At 39.8% G+C, this 18,740-nt stretch overlaps 3 protein-coding genes and 1 non-coding gene across 9 annotated transcripts; 1 reads left to right on the top strand and 3 right to left on the bottom strand.

Annotated features, from left to right (window-relative positions):
• Positions 1-893: 893 nt before the first annotated feature.
• Positions 894-1,799, bottom strand: LOC111794029 (uncharacterized). Its single transcript, XM_023676135.2, has 2 exons — positions 1,135-1,799; positions 894-1,049 (listed from the first exon to the last, which is right to left on the bottom strand). The coding sequence occupies exons 1-2, from the start codon at positions 1,640-1,642 to the stop codon at positions 961-963; spliced, it is 597 nt and encodes a 198-aa protein (XP_023531903.2). The 5' UTR covers positions 1,643-1,799; the 3' UTR covers positions 894-960.
• A 1,361-nt stretch (positions 1,800-3,160) lies between these two features.
• On the top strand, positions 3,161-3,233 carry TRNAR-CCG (transfer RNA arginine (anticodon CCG)). The gene has a single exon. It is a non-coding gene; the product is annotated as a tRNA-Arg (tRNA).
• A 510-nt stretch (positions 3,234-3,743) lies between these two features.
• LOC111793837 (protein WVD2-like 2) lies at positions 3,744-8,729 on the bottom strand. Of its 5 annotated transcripts, none has more exons than XM_087123526.1 (7): positions 8,559-8,729; positions 7,115-7,547; positions 6,263-6,336; positions 6,087-6,171; positions 5,932-6,003; positions 4,302-4,412; positions 3,744-4,184 (listed from the first exon to the last, which is right to left on the bottom strand). In XM_087123526.1, the coding sequence occupies exons 2-7, from the start codon at positions 7,541-7,543 to the stop codon at positions 3,891-3,893; spliced, it is 1,065 nt and encodes a 354-aa protein (XP_086979652.1). In that variant the 5' UTR covers positions 7,544-7,547; positions 8,559-8,729; the 3' UTR covers positions 3,744-3,890. The 5 variants fall into 5 exon arrangements, with proteins under 5 accessions (XP_086979652.1, XP_086979651.1, XP_086979650.1 ...); XM_087123525.1 differs by having other exon boundaries at positions 7,115-7,550; positions 8,559-8,728; XM_087123524.1 differs by having other exon boundaries at positions 7,115-7,553; positions 8,559-8,727.
• Positions 8,730-14,584: 5,855 nt separating this feature from the next.
• On the bottom strand, positions 14,585-18,381 carry MUG3 (MuDR family transposase). 2 transcript variants are annotated; one of them, XM_023675553.2, is made up of 2 exons: positions 17,963-18,381; positions 14,585-17,203 (listed from the first exon to the last, which is right to left on the bottom strand). In XM_023675553.2, the coding sequence occupies exon 2, from the start codon at positions 17,095-17,097 to the stop codon at positions 14,782-14,784; it is 2,316 nt and encodes a 771-aa protein (XP_023531321.2). In that variant the 5' UTR covers positions 17,098-17,203; positions 17,963-18,381; the 3' UTR covers positions 14,585-14,781. The 2 variants fall into 2 exon arrangements, with proteins under 2 accessions (XP_023531321.2, XP_023531322.2); XM_023675554.2 differs by having other exon boundaries at positions 14,585-17,206.
• Positions 18,382-18,740: the final 359 nt, after the last annotated feature.

Below are 18,740 nucleotides of genomic sequence, written 5' to 3' on the forward strand. Positions count from 1 at the left end.
CCCACAATTTCACTCGAGAGCTAATGCCACATTTTAAGAGTTATGGACAAACTTGGTGGAATAAGGACTCTTCTAAGAGGAGACACCAAGAGGGATGAGTGAAAACATGGCTAGAATTGAGAGATCTAATGAGCAAGCATGATTATTTCTACAAATTTTGCCTAAATTGCCTAAATTAGAACCCGACTATTACATTACTCGGTTACATGTAAGAGCAGCATGATTATTTCTACAAATTAGGATCAAACCATAATTAAACATTATTTTTAAAAAAATAAATAATGCTAAAAAAGCGATTGTGAAGCACTGTTCTAACCCGAGGCACTGTTCTAACCCAAACAAGTTAGAGAAATTCAGTTGTTGACAACGTCGGGGACTCAAGTCCTGTTTACCATAAATGTTTTAGAAAACGTGAGCAAGAAAGCAACGTTATATGACTCTAAATACATTAAGGAGTCAACTTTGAATAGTTTGTGCATACTTCAAAAAGATAGTTTTACCCACTTCATACTCAATCTTCCCAACATATGGGAGTGCAAAGACCGTGACGGAGAGGGACTGCAATCCATCGAATCGTTACAAAAACCGAACAAAACCCACAAATAAAATAGAAAAAAAAAAAAAAAAGGGAAGACCTTGATTATATATAAATTTGATATGGGTAACAACATAGAAAAGAAAAATGATAGAATTGGAATGAAGAATCGAATGAGAATCAAAAAAAGAACATGTTTTTTTTTCTGTCCCTAAATTAATTGTCTGCCAAAGTTCCCATTACTGCCTCTGGCTTGGCCTTGGCCCTCAAATATATATATATATATACACAATATATATATATATATATAACCAAACCCTTATTTGAGGGGTTTAAACCAAACCAAACCTCTTCTTCCTTTTTTTTTTTTAATTTTTTTTAATTTTTTTTTTCTCTTCTGTTCTGTACACGTCATTATTCCCTTTTTATTTTTCTCCCAATGATTGCATTACCGAACATGCCACTGCTTGAGCCCAATGTCTTAATTTTGCCTTCACTTGCTTCGGATCTTGCCCTGAACAAATTCATCAAAATTACACTTTTTTTTTTTTTTTCAATTCCTTTAATTTCATTATAAACAATCTCAAATCTCTCCTTACCTGGGCTGCAAACCCTCCATGTTTCACAATCACCCCTCGGGCTCTCGCACGATGAACCTCGTCCCCCGAGCGACGACGACGACGACGACGTTGACGTAGACGTGCTACTATGCGGCGTCAACACTGGACTCGGCGAGAGCTGTCGATTCACGGCGAAGTATAAGTCAAGAGCTGGTAATGTACCACACAACTTATGTCCATCTTCCTCGTTGAATGCAAACCCTAATTCGATACACCCTTTTAGCTCATTCCAATCTTCGTCTGTTAAGTCATCTCTATCGGTCGAGCTTCCGTTTCTAGGTCGGAGCATTTGTCGTCGTCGTTTCTCCCATGCGAGATCTCTTGGTGTTTCACACATTGAAAGTTGTTTTGATAAACGTTTCTTGTTTTTTAAACATGATGATGCTAATTGCATGTGTTTTAGCTCGTTATCTGGCTCGTAGAGTGACGAACATGATGATAATGGTGATAGAGCTGATGTGATTCTTTTTAAGCGTTTGTTGTCCATTAGGAGTTCGGCGGTGGCGGCTAGTGATAACCCGCCAACCGCGCTTACGAGGAGAGGGCCGGGTCGGGACTGGGGACGGGGATAGGGGAAGTTGGGAAGTGTCTTGGTTGAGAATGGGAAGAAAGTCGCAGCCAGCCCGACCGAGTGAGGGCATAGAAGATGAGGGAGGCTTTAATGGTGAAAGGGAAGGAAGGATGGCCATGTCTTTACACCGTTACTTTCTAACCATTCTCCTCCTAACATTCAACACTCCTAATTTAGTTCTTTTTTTATTTCTATTTTTAGAATTCAAACACTTCTCCTTTGACAATGTAATTTAATAATTATTATTATTTAAATATTTTCAAATTTGAAATGTGCTTCCAGGCTCGACTATACATCAGAATTGACCCCAAAGTCCCCATAAGTCACAATTGACCACAACCGCTGGTCTATTGCGTAGAAAGTGCTGTTGTGACTATTAGAGGTTGGTTAGCTCCTAGTCTCATCATAGACTGAAAGGATGTTGGTACCAAAATAGTTGGCTGAGTTGCAAGTCGAGCGACACACTGAGATTGAATATGACATGTCATTCTTAAAAGAAATCTCTGACACTGTCCGCTTCCTCGAAGGATGAGTGGTAGAATTATGGAAAATTCGATGGATTGACGCAATTGGCCCCTGCCCAGATGAGTTGCCAATAAAAAAATTGATATTTAAGGTTGACTCCCTAAAAAAGAGAGCTACATGATTGGACATTGGAATGTGGAGGTAGCTTCGAGAGCATTGTCGCATCCATGAAAGGATGTGTCGAAGAGCTAGACATTATTACACAAAAGACCATGTTGAAATTCTTCAGTGAAGACTTTAGGACAACAATAGAGGCCATTAAGGTTGAGATGGCTAAAATGAACATCTGAGTGAACTTGACCATGCAGGCCGTAGAACATGAAACCTCGGATCAAGGCCAAGATGCAAAGGAACTAGAAATGTCATCTTCAATGTCGAACAGTACTTCGGAATCATAGGGACTTGTTCAGAAGAGCTTAAGGTCTCTTTGGCAACAATGCATCTCGTAGACGATGCAAAACTATGGTTGCATTTGAAGGTGAATGACATTCAAAATGGGTCATGCACCATAGACTCATGGGAAGACCTTAAGAAGGAATTGATGACTCATCTCTTCCTCGAGAATGTTGAATTCATAGCAAGGTGGAAGTTGTGAGAACTGAGACCCAACAGAGGAATAAGGAACTATGTTAAGCCGTTCTCAGCTTTAATGCTAGACATTAGGGATATATTTGAAAAGAACAAAGTATTCGTCGAAGGATTGCAACCCAGAGCCAGAACAAAGGTTCAAAATTTTGATTCCATTACATCCGAATATCGTGAAATTTAATTGCGGTAAATCCGGGAGAGTTCCCAATACTTTGAGAGTCACGGTACCAAATTGAAATAGCATACAGCTCAAGTTTTCTAGAAGAGATTTCCACCTTTTATTTTTAAAACTTAAAGCCTATTTTCTCTTGCAACCAAAGAGTTCGCGTGGCCTAATGGATAAGGCGCTTGCCTCCGGAGCGGGAGATTGTGGGTTCGAATCCCATCGTGAACGAATATTTTAATTGTGCGGGCCTAATGGATAAGACGCCTCTAAGATTGTGGGTTCGAGTCCCATCGTGAGCAAATATTTTAGTTGTCAGAAAAACTTAGTTTTTTTTCACCAAAGAGTTCGCGTGGCCTAATGGATAAGGCGCTCGCCTCCGGAGCGGGAGATTGTGGGTTCGAGTCCCAGATTCATTCACTTGTAAAGAAACTTAGTTTTTTCACATAATAATATAAGTGTCTCCATTAAGGTCTTCTCGGTTAAAGTTGTGAGCTCTTATAAACCTGAGTACATGCTTTTTTCTCGTAACTAAGTAGAAAGAAGTTCATTCCAGATAAATTTCATTTCATTTTGGCCTTTCACATTCAATTTCATTCGTTTGAGTCCAACGATTAGTCTTAGTTCATGAACGACAAACATAACGATACCGATGCTACCTACAACAGAACAGAAGAGTAGCAGCCCCAAATGTTGAGCATAATCTTCAAAAACCATTCCCAGATCACCAAGAACACACTCTTTCTCTAAGCACAACTACTAGTAAGAACACATCTTGTCAGTACAAATCATAACTACAAAACATTTACAAATTTCATATTACCAAAATCCAGTTAAATCTCAAAAACAAAACACCAACAATGCAACATACAAGATGATGAACTCAGTTCATGACTCAACTGTTATGTCCAAATTGTTTCTCTGCTCAGGAATCTTAGCACCACTTGTTTTTGCTGTCTCCTTCTCTTGATTTACTCTCTCCTTCACCTTCATACTGCTATTCCGTCCACTGATTAGCTGCGTCTTAGCTTTCGGAGTTGTCATCTCCGCTCTGATACTACCGAGGCTATGTCGTTTCACTCGACCACATACTTTGCCCTTCTCTATATTTGAGGTAACTGCTGCGTCGCCACAGCTCCTTCTCCTTGTGAAATTTGGCGACTTGGGTCGAGTCAGTGGAAGCTGCAACACGAGAACACGAGAACACGAGAACACGAGAACACAAGAACGTTAAAGGCGTATGAATTGTTACAGAAAGAAGTGCAGGGGAGTTGATGATATTGATTCTGTAACTCTCACCTTCTTGAGTTCAACTTTGGGTGGAGGTCCTTCATAGTAGAAAGTAGGGACTGGCTTTGCTTTGATGATTAAGCTCTTCCTCAGCTGCTTGATGGCTGCTTCTTGCTCTTCCTATGAAATCGTATCAGTTATCAATCATAAGTCGAAGCAAAACGGAGAAAATGGTCGAGAATATATGTAAAAGAGTAAATATGTAACCATTCAAATCCACCGTTAGCAGATATTGTCCTCTTTGAGCTTTTCCTTTCGGGTTTCCCCTCAAGGCTTTTAAAACGCGTCTATTGGGGAGAGGTTTCCACACCCTTGTAAAGAATGTTTCATTCTCCTCCCCAACTGATGTGGGATCTCACAATCCACTCCCTTTCAGGACCCAGCGTCCTTGCTGGCACAGCGCCCGGTGTCCACCCCCCTTCAAGACTGAGCGTCCTTGCTGGCACACTACCCGGTAACCTAGCTCTGATACCATTTGTAACAGTTCAAGCCCAACGTTACCAGATATTGTCATCTTTGACCTTTTCCTTTTGGGTTTCCCCTCGAGGTTTTTAAAACGCGTCTTCTAGGGGGAAGGACAAAGTATGATTCGTTCCCCTCCCTAACTGATGTGGGATCTCACAATCCACCCCCCTTCAGGACCCAGTGTTCTCGCTAGCACTCATTCCTCTCTCCAATCAATGTGGGATCTCATAATCCATCCCCCTTCGGGACCCAACATCCTCGCTGGCACTCGTTCCTCTCTCCAATCGATGTGGGATCTTATAATCCACTCCCCTTCAGAGCCCAGCGTCCTTGCTAGCACACCGCCCGGTAACCTGGCTCTGATACCATTTGTAACAGTTCAAGCCCACCTGCAAGCAAATATTGTCCTCTTTGGACTTTCCCTTTCAGGCTTCCCTCAAGGTTTTTAAAACGCGTCTTCTCGGGAGAAGGACAAAGTATGCTTCGTTCCCCTCCCTAACAGATCTGGGATCTCATAATCCACCCCCTTCGGGACCCAGTGTTCTCGCTAGCACTCGTTCCTCTCTCCAATCGATGTGGGATCTCATAATCCATCCTTCTTCGGGGCCCAGCATCCTCGCTGGCACTCGTTCCTCTCTCCAATCGATGTGGGATCTTATAATCCACTCCCCTTCAGAGCCCAGTGTCCTCGTTAGCACACCACCCGGTAACCTGGTTCTGATACCATTTGTAACCGTCCAAGCCCACCTGCAAGCAAATATTGTCCTCTTTGGGCTTTCCCTTTCGGGCTTCCCCTCAAGGTTTTTAAAACTGTCTTCTAGGGAGAAGGACAAACTATGCTTAGTTCCCCTCCCTAACCGATGTGGGATCTCACAATCCACTCCCCTTCGGGACCCAGTGTTCTCGCTAGCACTCGTTTCTCTCTCCAATCGATGTGGGATCTCATAATCCATCCCCCTCCGGGGCCCAACATCCTTGCTGGCACTCGTTCCTCTCTCCAATCGATGTGGGATCTTATAATCCACTCCCCTTTGGAGCCCAGCATCCTCGCTGGCACACATCCCGATAACCCGGCTCTGATACCATTTGTAACAGTCCAAGTCCACCAAGTCCACCGCTAGTAAATAGGAAATTAATAGTTCCCATCAAAAAAGAAAGAAGAAAAGAAAGATACCTTTGTTCTAGCTTCATATTGGCTTTTCTCAGCCTGCAAAGCTTGGTGTTTCTCCTCCAACTTATTATAAAACTGCAAAATTACGACAAATTCGGTATAACGATGCGTATAATGCCAACAACATTTCCAATAATACACGACACCAATTAAGTTACCTCCTTCCTTCTCTCGGCACGACCAGCTGAACGGAAAGTCGGAGCCACGCCAACAGTTACCTTAGATTTCACAGAAGTAGCAGTACTTTACATGGCTAAGGATCATAAAAGCCAAAAACTTACGTGACACGATTTAACTACTAAACGTAAAAACATTTCGACGTCGAAAAGGATACGAGGAAGTGATGGACCAATTATCTTCTTCGTCGTGGTACTTTACATGCTTCCTTAACGAAAGAGGCGAACTCGGCTGTAAACAAACCAGAAAAGTTCAAGCATTAATCATTACTGCTAAACTGTTTCAATCTAACTTCACTCTCACAAAAACCCTTATAAATTAAGTTAGGGGCTGTAGGGTATAGCCCGAACGGTACGTTTCGGAGAGTCGAGGCCTCTCAAGAAAGACGTGGTACAAGAAACGGGCAAGGTTTATCCAATGACAGAAAATAGTACAGAATTAGGAAAGAAACCACCATAGTTAAGATGGAAATTAACCAAAAACGATATCGATACGAGAAATAAAACTACAAGATCCCGACATCGAATGTCTCGAGCTCTCCCAAAACTACTCTCCAAAATCTGTCCACCTTAAACCCAACAAAAAGCTTGGCCATATTTTAGGGGTCAGCCTAGGAAAACGGTAACAGCTCAAGCCTACCGCTAGTAGATATTGTCTGCTTTGACCCGTTACGTATCGTCATTAGCCTCACGGTTTTAAACCACGTCTACTAGGGAGAGATTTCCACACCCATATAAGAAATGTTTTGTTCCACCCTCCAACCGATGTGGGATCTTATATCCACCTCCTTGGGACACTGCCCCACCGCCCGATGTTTGGCTCTGATACCATTTGTAACAGCTCTAGCCCACCGTTAGTAGATATTGCTCGTTTTGGCTCTTTACGTATCACCGTCAGCCTCAAGGTTTTAAAACACATCTACCACACCCATATAAGGAACGTTTTGTTCCCCTCTCCAACCAATGCGGGATCTCACAAACACGTACATATTTCAAACACAATATCATACCTGAGAGTTCTTCTTAGCACTAGGACAATGCAAATTTGGCGAAATGTTGACACCAGCAGTAGTAGTTGCATCATTCCCGTTACTATGTGTACACGGACCGCGCTTCTCCGTTTCCAACGTAAACGGCTGAGGAACAGTGTACTGCCCTCGCATACTTCCCGGAGATTTCGATCCAATCGGGCTCGACTTCTTATACTCTCCAAGCTTCTCATATTTCTCCTCCACATCAAGATTCGTACTTTTAACACTCAAAACTTCTTGCTTCTCATGATATGTCTCAATGATCAAGTTTTCTTCAGTACATTTCTTCACTTCATACTCCTTAGCCTCAATGTTTCTTTGTGCAACTCTCGGCGCAACATAAACTATGTCACGACCAACACCGTTCGGGTTCTGCTCAACTCGTACAGCACGTGGCTCCCTCCCCATGATGCTGCTGCTGCATAAGATGATCAGCTAAATTTAACACTTCCATCCATGAACAAACATCAAAATGAATCTTTTCAACATTTAAGATCCAAGACACAACATTCCAAACTATGCGTTTTTCAACGAAGAACACCGAAAAAACTTAATTCAGCTCCACGTACGATAGCCAAACTACGGTCGAGCAATCGACATGATATAATCGAACAAACACATAAGAAACAAGCAAAAAGAACAGAAATATGATTAGAAATCGCCACAAACTTACTGAAACAAGCAAGGATTGAAGAGTTCAAGCAATCTGAATTGTAGAACAAAGAAGAACACAGAATTTTTGAGAAGACAACCAAAAGACAAAGCAATCTTTAAACCCCACGAAGTCAAAGAAACCAACCGACCACTCATAATGGAAAATGACTCCACAAAAGACACCTTTAATCCTTTGACCAAAACAAAAAGATAAGCATTGAAATAATATTCGTTACACACCACTAACTTTGAAAAGCGAAGAACAACCAATCAAAGAGAAGGAAATTACATGGAATTAGTCAGATTAAGCAAAAACACGTCCAAATTTTCGAAATTAGAACAAAAACAACAAGGAGAGTAAGAACCCACCAAGAAAAACAGAATCAAACATCAAATAAAACCAAAATTTCAGACACTTTTGAGCAAGAACACCAAAAGTTGGAAGAAATTAGAACAAAACCAACAGAGAGAGTAAAAACCCACCAAGAAAATAGTGATGAACATCAAATAGAACCAAAATTTCAGTCCATTTTAGCAACAACAACTCAAAAAAACCCCAAATTAGAAGGATATAACCAAAACCCACCAAGAAAAAAGAGGCAAACATGAACAAAAACACTCAAAAACTCAAAATCAGAAGGAAAAGTAAGTGAATTTGAGAGGAACCTCCATTTCAAAAAGCTCAAAAACCAAACCAAAGATCCAAACCCAGATTACAGCAAGAACAGGGGAAGAAGATGATGATAAGATGAAGCAAAAAATCACTCACCGTGAAGGATCAGATAACGAGGAGGATTGGATAGAGCACTTGTTGCTCGATCTGACAAGATCTTCAACCTCAACCCCTTTTCTCCTCTCCTCTTCCTCCTCCACTCTGAATAACAAGACAAACTAACAAAAAAAAAAAAAAAGAAAAAAAAAAGGACTTTTATTTATTCGTTTTATTTATTTTTCTTAATTTTTTCAATTCCTCGTGCAGGATTTGAGTGACGTGCTCCAAAAACTGTCCTTTGGGTGTTGAGCCGTGGGCGGTGGCTTCCATTTATATAAAAATTGAACCTTTTTTTTTTTTTTTTTTTTTTTTTTTTAATTTATTTAATGGATAGAAGTTGGGGAAATTATTTTCAATTTTTGTCTGGTTCAGCTGGTAAGTGACGGGAGGGCGTTAGGCTTAACGGCAGAAATTTTGGAACAGGGTGGAGGCAAGACGACAATGTTGTCTGTTGGGTCGTGGGAGCCACCTGCGAATGTCAAATGGCTTTAAATCAGATTTGTTTGGAGAACCCTTTCATTTGATTCGTCTTCAAACCATTTCCTTTTTTATAATCACAACCTTATGAGATTCGCTACATTTTCTTTCAAGTACGATTCTTCCCTTGTTCATTTGTTCTTCTTTCATGTGAGAATGTTAAGTTTTAAGATCTATGGAAAACATGTTGAATAAGTCACGATCGTGAATTGACTAGAAAGTGATGATTAGTTTGAACGTAAACAACTTACGTTGGAGAAAGTGATGATTAGTTTGAACGTAAACAACTTACGTTGGATCTGTTTGATGTCCTCTGTTATTATTCAACTCTAAATGGCCTCTAGTATATCTACTATAAGGACGTTGTGATAAAAGGCTCATGTAAGGGTTTAGACGTGCATGTACAAGATTTAGTCAAATGGGGTATTGTTTCTCACTTCCTGTGAGGTCCAGTTGGAGAGGAGAACGAAACTATAATGTCTCCACATTGGTCGGAGAGGAGAACAAACCACCTTTTATAAGGGTGTGGAAACCTTCTTCTAGCAGACGCATTTTAAAGCCTCGAGGGAAGCCCGAAAGGGAAAGCCTAAAGAGAATAATATCTGCTAGCAGTGGATCTGGGCCGTTACAAATGGTATCAGAGCTAGACACCGGACGCTGTCTCCCAAAGGGGGTAGACACGAGGCAGTGTGTCAGTAAGGACGCTGGTACCAAAGGGGGTGGATTTGGTGGGGGTCCCATATCGATTAGAGAAAGGAACGAGTGCCAGCGAGGACGCTGGATCCCGAAGGGAGATGGATTGTGATGTCCCGCATTGGTTGGGGAGGAGAACAAACCACCCTTTATAAGGGTGTGGAAACCTTCTTCTGGCCTTGAGGAGAGGCACGAAAGTGAAAGCCCAAAGAGAATAATATCGGCTAGCGGTGGATCTGAGCCGTTACAAAAGCATTTAAGGGTGTGAAAATTTTTCTCTAGCAAATGTGTTTTGAAACCGTGAGCCTGACAAAGATACGTGATGGGCTTGGATGGTTACAAATGGTATCAGAGTTAGTCACTAGATGACGTAGAGCTAGATTCTCTCCATAATAGACGCGTTTTAAAAACTTTGAGAGAAACAGAAACACCAACAATATCTACTAGCAGTAAGATTGAGCTGTTACACTTCCTGAGTTCATCTAAATGATCTCTCAACCATTGGAAAAGACCAAAGAGAACAATATCAGTTAGCGGTGAGCTTGGGCTGTTACACTTTTAGAGTTCATCTAAATGATCCTTCAGCCGTTGGGAAAGACCAAAGAAGACAATATCTATTACCGGTGGGATTAGACTATTACAATTCCAGAGTTGATCTAAATGATCCCTCAACAGTCGGGAGAAAATTCTCTAACACGCGGTTTGACAAAAAGAGTGCTACACTATTCAATAGACCAACGAGAATTCACGGAAGGTGCATATTTAAAACCGTCATAATTGAAAATTTGAAAAGACGTTTTCGGGATTAGAATTGATGATAAATGGGGTAATGGGTCATCCCCCTACTCACCAACCTATTAGGAGATCCACAAGTGTTAGGCATAAAATCATTAGGGTCATTGTAGATTAGATCTTCACCCATTTCTTGGTCTTTTAATTCAATAGTGTATCTTGACAAAGACTTCAATGTGGGGGCAAAGATGTAATTTTAAATTATTTTTATTTTTATTTTTTAGTATTAAAAAAATAATATTTTGATAGAATGACCGAAACAAATACCTAATTACATAGCTACCCTCCACCTCGACTAAAAGATTAAATGTCTGAATCTTACTCTTCCACTTGTTTATTAATAAATTTTCACAATTTAAATATTAAAGTTAGAGGTTCAAATCCATTTCAAAATAAGGGTGTGCACGGGTTGGGTTGAGTTCGTAACCGAGCAGCTCAAATAGAGTTCACATCTCAACCCAATCCGTGTACACCCTTATTCTAAAATGGATTTAAACCTCTAACTTTGAGTTAGGTTGTCGGGTTGTTCTTTTTTTAAAATATATCACTAATATCAGTTATAAATGTCAAATATTCTTAATCTTCGTGATATTCTTAAAAGTCGAGTAGGGTTAAATTGTAATCTTGTTTTTGAGCTCGACTAAAAAAATGTCAATTCACGAACCGACTCGAATTTTCGGTTTTAAAAAGAATTCAACCCAACCTAACCCAAATCGGAAAGGAAAATCTAACTCGACCTAATATTTATGGTTTATGTTGAGTAGTCGGAATTGATCGAATTCTCGAATCATTTGAAACGAACCCCCATTATTTCTAGTCGGGCCCAAGCAAAACAAAAGCAAACGCAAGAAAAAGTGGATCATGTTTTACCCAAATAATTAATTTATAAAAATCAAAGGTGAGAGTGGGAATATAAAATCATTGTGGGCTCCACAACTCTCCCATCTTGAATTCACCGATCATTTGCCTTGAAGCAGTCACCCTTAAAAGAGTGCGTAATAGCTCATTGATCGAGCGCTCTTGCGTCGAAGATGAACGGGGTTAAGCGATCTGCCGAAGCTGTGGAATGTAAAAATGTATCGGTAGGGGAGCGTTCCGCCTTAGAGGGAAGCACCCAGGCGAGCAGTGGTAGACGAAGCGGAAGCGAGAATGTCGGCTTGAGTAACACAAACATTGGTGAGAATCCAATGCCCTGAAAACCTAAGGGTTCCTCCGTAAGGTTCGTCTATGGAGGGTGAGTTAGGGCCTAAGATCAGGCCGAAAGGCGTAGTCGATGGACAACATGTGAATATTCCTGTACTACCCCTTATTGGTCTCGAGGGACTGAGGAGGCTAGGTTAGCTAAAAGATGGTTATCAGTTCAAGGACGCTTTAGTTGACAATTCTATACGTCGGAGAATTATAGAATTTTTTTTAGGAAAAAAAAAATCATTCATAAATTATTATTATTATTATTTGTAAAAAAAAAAAAAAAAAAAAAAAAAATTGTAGATAAGTGGATGGAAAGTAAACGGCGTTAGTTGACGATGGAATAAATAGGATGATGGATGACCATAGAAATAATTAATTTGAAAATTGAAAAAAGTGTGACAGTGAGTTTAATAAATGCTTTTAGAATTCAAACACTTGTGGTCGGAGATTCTTCCTTATTTTATTTTATTTTTTATTTTTTTTATTTACTTTTTTTTAGCGTTTCTTAGTCATCATACCTTCGGAATAGCTTTCATTCAGATGTGGTATCGGTTCATTCATGTACTATTCCTTTACACGAGAATGTAATAAATGGGTTGCTCTTCTTGCTATAAGTGACGTTAATGTTGAGTTAAACGAGTCTAATTGAACTAAACGACCATTGATCGTTGACTAACTGACCAATTTCTTCCTATGGCTTCAACCAGTGATCCTGTTTTAACGTTTTATGATATTTCGTGACGATCGAGTTTCACGACGATGACCAAAGCATGGTGGTAAGTCTATGGCACTTACATAAGGGCTTACGATTCGACAACGAATCCACATAAACATATAGAAACCGACTCATCATAGATAAAATTCTGAAATTTCTTATGTAATTCGATATCGAACATTCTCTTCTACACTGATAGATTCAGCTAAAGAACGAATTATAAAGATAAAAATAAAGTCGGTTGGTTCTTTAAAAAAAAAACTAACACGAACGTTTGTAATTTAATTCATTGTCCTTCTCACTGACCCCAAAAAGGGTGACTCTTTCGTTAAGCAGACCGACCGAAAGGACACCAAATGACTCAAAAAAAGACAAAAACCTATTTTCTTTCTGCTTAACACAAGCTTTCCGATCTTCCCTCTAGCACACGGGGATCGGTCATACGCATCGGGGACAAAGCGTAGAGGTCCCTTTAACTTGTTGTATCGGAGCGGTTCATCGTCAAACGAGACCAACGTGATGTTGCCTAAAACCTAGTTAATGAAAAATATACTATATTTAAAAATTACATTAAATATATGAATGAATGCAACATAGCATCATATAAATCTTGTGAAAATTAATTAAATTAATGAATAAAAGAAATAATAAATCTTGTGAAAATTAATTGATGACTCACATGTATTTTCTGAAGGGTAAATAAATAATTGTACTATTTATTTATTTATTTATTTTAGAATTTTAGAGAGGTAAATAAACCATTAAATTCTGCGGTTAATAATAGAGGGGCATTAATGTCCAAGTAATTTTTCGTTGACTTTTAGTCAAATAATAAAGAAAAATAAATAAGTATTGACTCTTATTTGTTTTTCATTCATGAATTTTTTGTTTTTTAAAATTTAATTTTATAATTTTAAGCTTATTTTGAGTTAGTTCGATAATAAAAATTAAAATACTCATGAATTTTGCCGTTTGTTTTAAACATTAAAAGACGTATTTTCGATTCTGAACAAGATGAAATTCGTAGTGCTAGACCCGAGAGTGACGACAACTATTAGGGGTAGAATTTTTAACCATAAGATTGAGTGCAAAAGACCCGGTAAGAGCATGATTATCATAAGCTAATATGTGACTCAAACAATCATGAGATTAAACTTGATCGGACCCTAGAAGCGTCGACTCTCGAATCAGACCAAGTGATCAGCGAAATGGCCTTTTTGGCCGACCCATTAAGGAGTCGATATAGGTCGGGCTAATGCCTCATTCAACCAAACAATGTAGTTAATTCTTCTGGAGTCATCCTAGTTTTCTTGTCCAAACCCTTAGGATCGACCATGTGACAATTGGAGAGGGGAACGAAGCATTCCTTATAATGGTGTGAAAACTCCCTAACATATGCGTTTTAAAACCTTGAGGCTAACAATGATACGTAACGGCCCGTTGAACAATATCTACTAGAGTGGGTTTGGATTGTTACAGACCAATGCTTCAACCAATCCATTGGGAGATGATTGGGAGACATTTGACGAACCTCGAAGCGAAATTAACCTATGTTTAAATAACCAACTCATTGGCACTCGAAGTATCTCGTTGAACTCAAAAGGGGAGAAATTAAGCACGAACATTCCATAATTATGACGACCCGACAATTCTACGAGATTTCAGAACGTCAATGAAAACAAATACGTACTTTCTACTTTTTAAACTCGAGTTCTAATTCTAACTTGAACGTCAAAGTGTAAATATCTTAACACAACATCAATATTAGTTACTCTTGTTTTACAGACACATTTGGCTCCTGAGAATATAAATTCACCATTTATTTTATATATCAGCTTTCGATATCAATAAATATAAACAATAAAAAATATATATCATCGAAGCATGCATGCTTACGTGGCACGGGCGTGTGTGTGTATATATATATATATAATTATATTTGTTGACCATATCCAATTAATAATTAAGCCAAATTCACTTTTGAAATGGTGTTGGAAAGTACAAAAGCTTTAAGAAATTCAAATTCAAATTGAGGTATGTTTTTTTTCTTTTAAATACCTATCAACTTTATTTTTCACCTCTTTATATTTAAATTTGTAAAGGTAAGGTAAATTCTCTCTTTCTCTCGGGAAGAGCAGAGTACATTTGGAGACAGTTTAGCTCTAAATTATTGATTGATGTGAATATGAACACAATAGTGTGAGATGAGATGTTCCGACTTGGAAAGCAAAGCAAATCCAAATCCAAGTAAACTCGGAGAGATAATATACTACTAAACCTACTTAAAAGAACACTCTAATTAAACAGTAAATAATTCATTTCCACATTACAAGAGTAAACAAGAAAAAGACTTTAAATGGGTGCTGCACATGTTGTTCTAAAATGCCCTGTCTGGTTGCACCGGCTACAATGAACAACACGTTTGACACGCCCTCGGTCTTCAGCTCGAACTCTTCTTTTTCTTGGTCGTCCTGGGGGCCTCAGAGATTTTGGGGGATTTATAATCACCTCTAGAGCTTTGTTTGCGTTCGGATCGTTCTCCGATAATTCCTTCCATAAAGATTTGTCAGGGATTGGATGAATGGTCTGTGAGTAAGTCTTCCGATACGTTGCGACTGTGAAACAACTCTCCGTGAAACGATGCACGTTCTGCCTGCACGAAAGAAGAGCTGCCACAGCGTGAGCACACGGCAGACCATACAGCTGCCACCCTCGACAAAGGCAGCATCGGTTACGAATGTCCACAATGTTTGTCCCTTCATGAGATATAACTTCAAATTCAGCTTCGTTTGCTCGAAGCACTTGGTAGCTGCGTGCGTGCTCGAGAGCCTCCGCAACACGCCTCTCTGCAGTAGGCACAAGTATTGATGTCCACTGCATGCTCGTCTCACGCCTTTCGTTGAACCATGTCATTAGCTGCCTCCTAATGCACTCCATCATTTGAATTATAGGAAGCCCCGACGCTTCTGATATCCAACTGTTTAATGATTCAATAATGTTTGCAGTCAAATGGCCGAACCTCGTCCCCTCGAAATACGCCGTCGCCCATAGCCGAGGGGGAATTCGCCGAATCCAGTAACCAGCATCTTGTGATATCTCTTCTATTTCCAATACTTTTGCTTCAAATTCAATCACTGTCAGAGCATATGCAGCATCCCACAGAAGTTTGCCCAGCATTGGATTATTGAACTCTTTTCGAAAGCTTTCACTCAAATGCCGCATACAAAACCCATGGAAAGCTGTTGGAAAATTTGCTTCTACTCCGTCCACGATACATTTTAGCCTGTCCGATAAGATCGTAAGTCTCGGCATGTTTTCCGTATTTATCTCGAGCAGGTTATGAAGCTCAGACAGAAACCACATCCAATTTTCATCGTTCTCCTCATCGACAACCCCAAACGCCAGAGGGAATAAAGCACCATCACCATCAAAACCAGTGGCTAGAAGTAACGTTCCTAGATATTTGCTTTTCAAATATGTTCTATCAAGCCAAAGTAAAGGCCTACAAGCATTCAAAAACCCGTAAATCGATGCCTGGAAGGATATGAAGAGACGTTGGAAGCAGTTATCGGTTGAATTCCCATAAACCGATGCGATGCTTCCCGGGTTTGTTCTTTTAACCTGTTCACAATACTGTGGAAGCAAGCGATATCCTTCTTCGAATGAACCGCGCATGGCAGCCATGATACGCTCCTTACCCCTCCAAGCTTGCTTATATGATAAGGTAATGCCATGAACACGGTGAATCTCCTCCAGTATTTCCTTTGGTTTATAATTCGGATTCTCTAGCAGACGTTGCTCCATGGAGCTAGCAACCCACTGAACCGAGGCTTGCTGGTGGCCGAGATGATTAATCCCACCACATGTATGAGTGTCGTGAATTGTCCTGATTGTGAAGGTCGGAACGCCTGGGAGCTTTGCAGCATGAATTCGCCATGGGCATCCCTCAGCAGCACATTTGGCAGTAAAGCGAGTTTTATCAGATTTTATGGTTTGCACTTCAAAATGCAAGGCAATAGCAGTGTCCCTAAGTGCCCTCCTACAACTCTTAACATCAGGGAACTCTTGTCCAACCGACAATTCATAAGTAGGAGCGGGAACGATCATTCGAGCCTGAAGAACAGAAGGGGTCGAGACCATCATTTGAGACTGCTGGGCTGTCAAATCGTCAACGGCCTGAATAGCCATTTCATCATTATGAACCACAGCTAGTTCAAGATTCTCATCAAGTTCTTGGTTTTCCGAAACAACTAATTGGTTGTTATCAGACAACGCTAACTCGTGACCTTGTACAGGGAGAGACAACTGATGGCCAACTTGGTTAGGCTTCCTATCCATACCTAGTTCACTTTCATGCGCATAATTGTGATCGTCGTCTCCTCCTTGGTCATGACTTTGTCCTAAACCCAGTTCATGATCGTGGGCGTGTCCCAAACCCTCATGATCATGGGAATGTACCAATCCATCGGTATGATCATGAGCATGTCCCAAACCCAACTCGTGGTCATGGTTTGGCCCCAAACCTAGATGATGCTCATGTGATTGTCCTAGGTCCAAACTATGACCCTGGCCAAGACCCATATTATGATTGTGACCTAACATCAGCTGTTGGTTCTGCCCCAGAGCTAAACTATGGTTTTGTCCCAGTATCAGGTCATGATTTGCCATTGAAATAGAAAACGAAAATCACTTGAACAAACGAAACGGTCCACGGTCCACAAACGCAGCTACAAGTTTAATAACGAGAATACATCCGAACCGTATCATGCCCCACCTGCTAAGAGGAATAACATCTATTGCTCAGAATACTAAGTAATAAACTTGATACAGCACAACAACTATAAATTCTCCCATGAGATAACAGATCAAACTCAGACATCAGGTTCTTCAAAATTCGATAACCTGGGTGATTGATTCTTTATCATAAACAGATGGTGAACAAATTTGACACAAATAGGCATTTCAAGAACAAACGAGCTTCTAAAGAACGAATATCAAGAACTAAACATACGCAGATAAGGGCATAACAAATTCGTTAAGAAATCTCGACTCCACCTAATAGGTCATAGGTTCGAATCTTCAAAACCAATAGCAAGAACAAGGATCTGTAACCTTAAAGTATCAAAAACAAAACCAAGAAAATGGTCGAAGATCCATTGTTTTTTTCGATGTACATACTTACATATCCAACTCGAACACACAAACAGTTACTGTCAAAATGTCCCTCCAATAAAATCACTAAACCGGATGGCTACATTCAAGCATGATTACCAACAAATCAGTAGCTCAATATGAACACAAAGACTTCCATAGCTTTCTCTTCTATCTAATTAGACTCGAAACAAAAATCTACACCCAGTTACTCTTAGCTTAAAACAACCATCAAATTAGAGGGAATCACCAAAACAACCCAAGAGAAGACAACATATAATCATAAGTTTCTCCGCAATACTAACAAATTTCAACACTACCAGTTACACAACTAGCTGTAGAAATGTCCCGAAGAGCTCAAACAGCAGAGAAAGAGACTAACCTGAAACAAACCCAGAGCGCGGATTCGAAAACCCATGAATGGAAGAAGAAGAAAGAACCCAGAAAAGAACAGAGGAGGGGGAAAACAGGAAAACGAAGAAGTGGGTGTTGGTGTAAAGAGGAGAATGAAGAAACCCAAGAAGGGGGAAAGGGGGAAATCGCAGCCCCAGAAGGGGGGACTGGATTAGGGTTCTTCGGGAATCGGAGAAGAAGAGAGGGATTTGAAAAGGGATTGAAAGGGGGGAAGGGGAAGGTTTTTGGCGGGTAATTCGGTTGAAGAAAATCGGAAAAAAGAGAGAGGAGAAGGGCAAAGAAGGGATGAGAAGAGGAAGGCGGCTGAGGGAGATTGGGAATTACGAATGGGCAGATGAGGGAGAGAGAGATTGAGGGATGAGAAGGGAAATACAGACTCTGCGGCTTCAACACAGAAGAGGGTATTTACGTCAAACACATTAGGGTTCTTCCCTTTCCCTTTGTGCAAATTACTGTTATGACCTTCTCTTCCTCAATACTTTGCTTTACCCCACTTTTTTCTTTTCTTTTTTATTTATTTTATTTTAAATGTTTTGACTTTTTTTTTTTTTCAATTTTTTTGGATTTTGATATTTAAAACATTTTTTATTTTATCACTTAATTTTAATTATATTATTTGTTTAAATTTAATAAAAACAATTTCCATTAGATATAACAATTGAAATTAATGAAGAAAAATTAAATCTTTAATCACTACTATCATTTTTTTTTTCTACAATGTCATATTTATAAAACAAAAAAAAAAT

The sequence above is a fragment of the Cucurbita pepo genome, chromosome 4 (assembly GCF_057944985.1).
Source record: "Cucurbita pepo subsp. pepo isolate OVF chromosome 4, ASM5794498v1, whole genome shotgun sequence".
In the NCBI taxonomy this organism is placed as follows: Eukaryota; Viridiplantae; Streptophyta; class Magnoliopsida; order Cucurbitales; family Cucurbitaceae; genus Cucurbita; species Cucurbita pepo.

Excerpts from the sequence above, each read along its gene's own strand:
- LOC111794029 (XM_023676135.2), bottom strand. The coding sequence starts at position 1,642 with ATGGACAACAAACGCTTAAAAAGAATCACATCAGCTCTATCACCATTA. Across the intron at positions 1,050-1,134 it reads ATGGAGGGTTTGCAGCCCAG|GGCAAGATCCGAAGCAAGTG; the intron begins GTAAGGAGAGAT and ends GAATTTGTTCAG.
- LOC111793837 (XM_023675896.2), bottom strand. The coding sequence starts at position 7,945 with ATGAGTGGTCGGTTGGTTTCTTTGACTTCGTGGGGTTTAAAGATTGCT. Across the intron at positions 7,554-7,808 it reads TTCAATCCTTGCTTGTTTCA|CAGCAGCATCATGGGGAGGG; the intron begins GTAAGTTTGTGG and ends CATCTTATGCAG. Across the intron at positions 6,172-6,262 it reads AATTGGTCCATCACTTCCTC|TACTGCTACTTCTGTGAAAT; the intron begins GTATCCTTTTCG and ends AGCCATGTAAAG.
- MUG3 (XM_023675553.2), bottom strand. The coding sequence starts at position 17,097 with ATGGCAAATCATGACCTGATACTGGGACAAAACCATAGTTTAGCTCTG.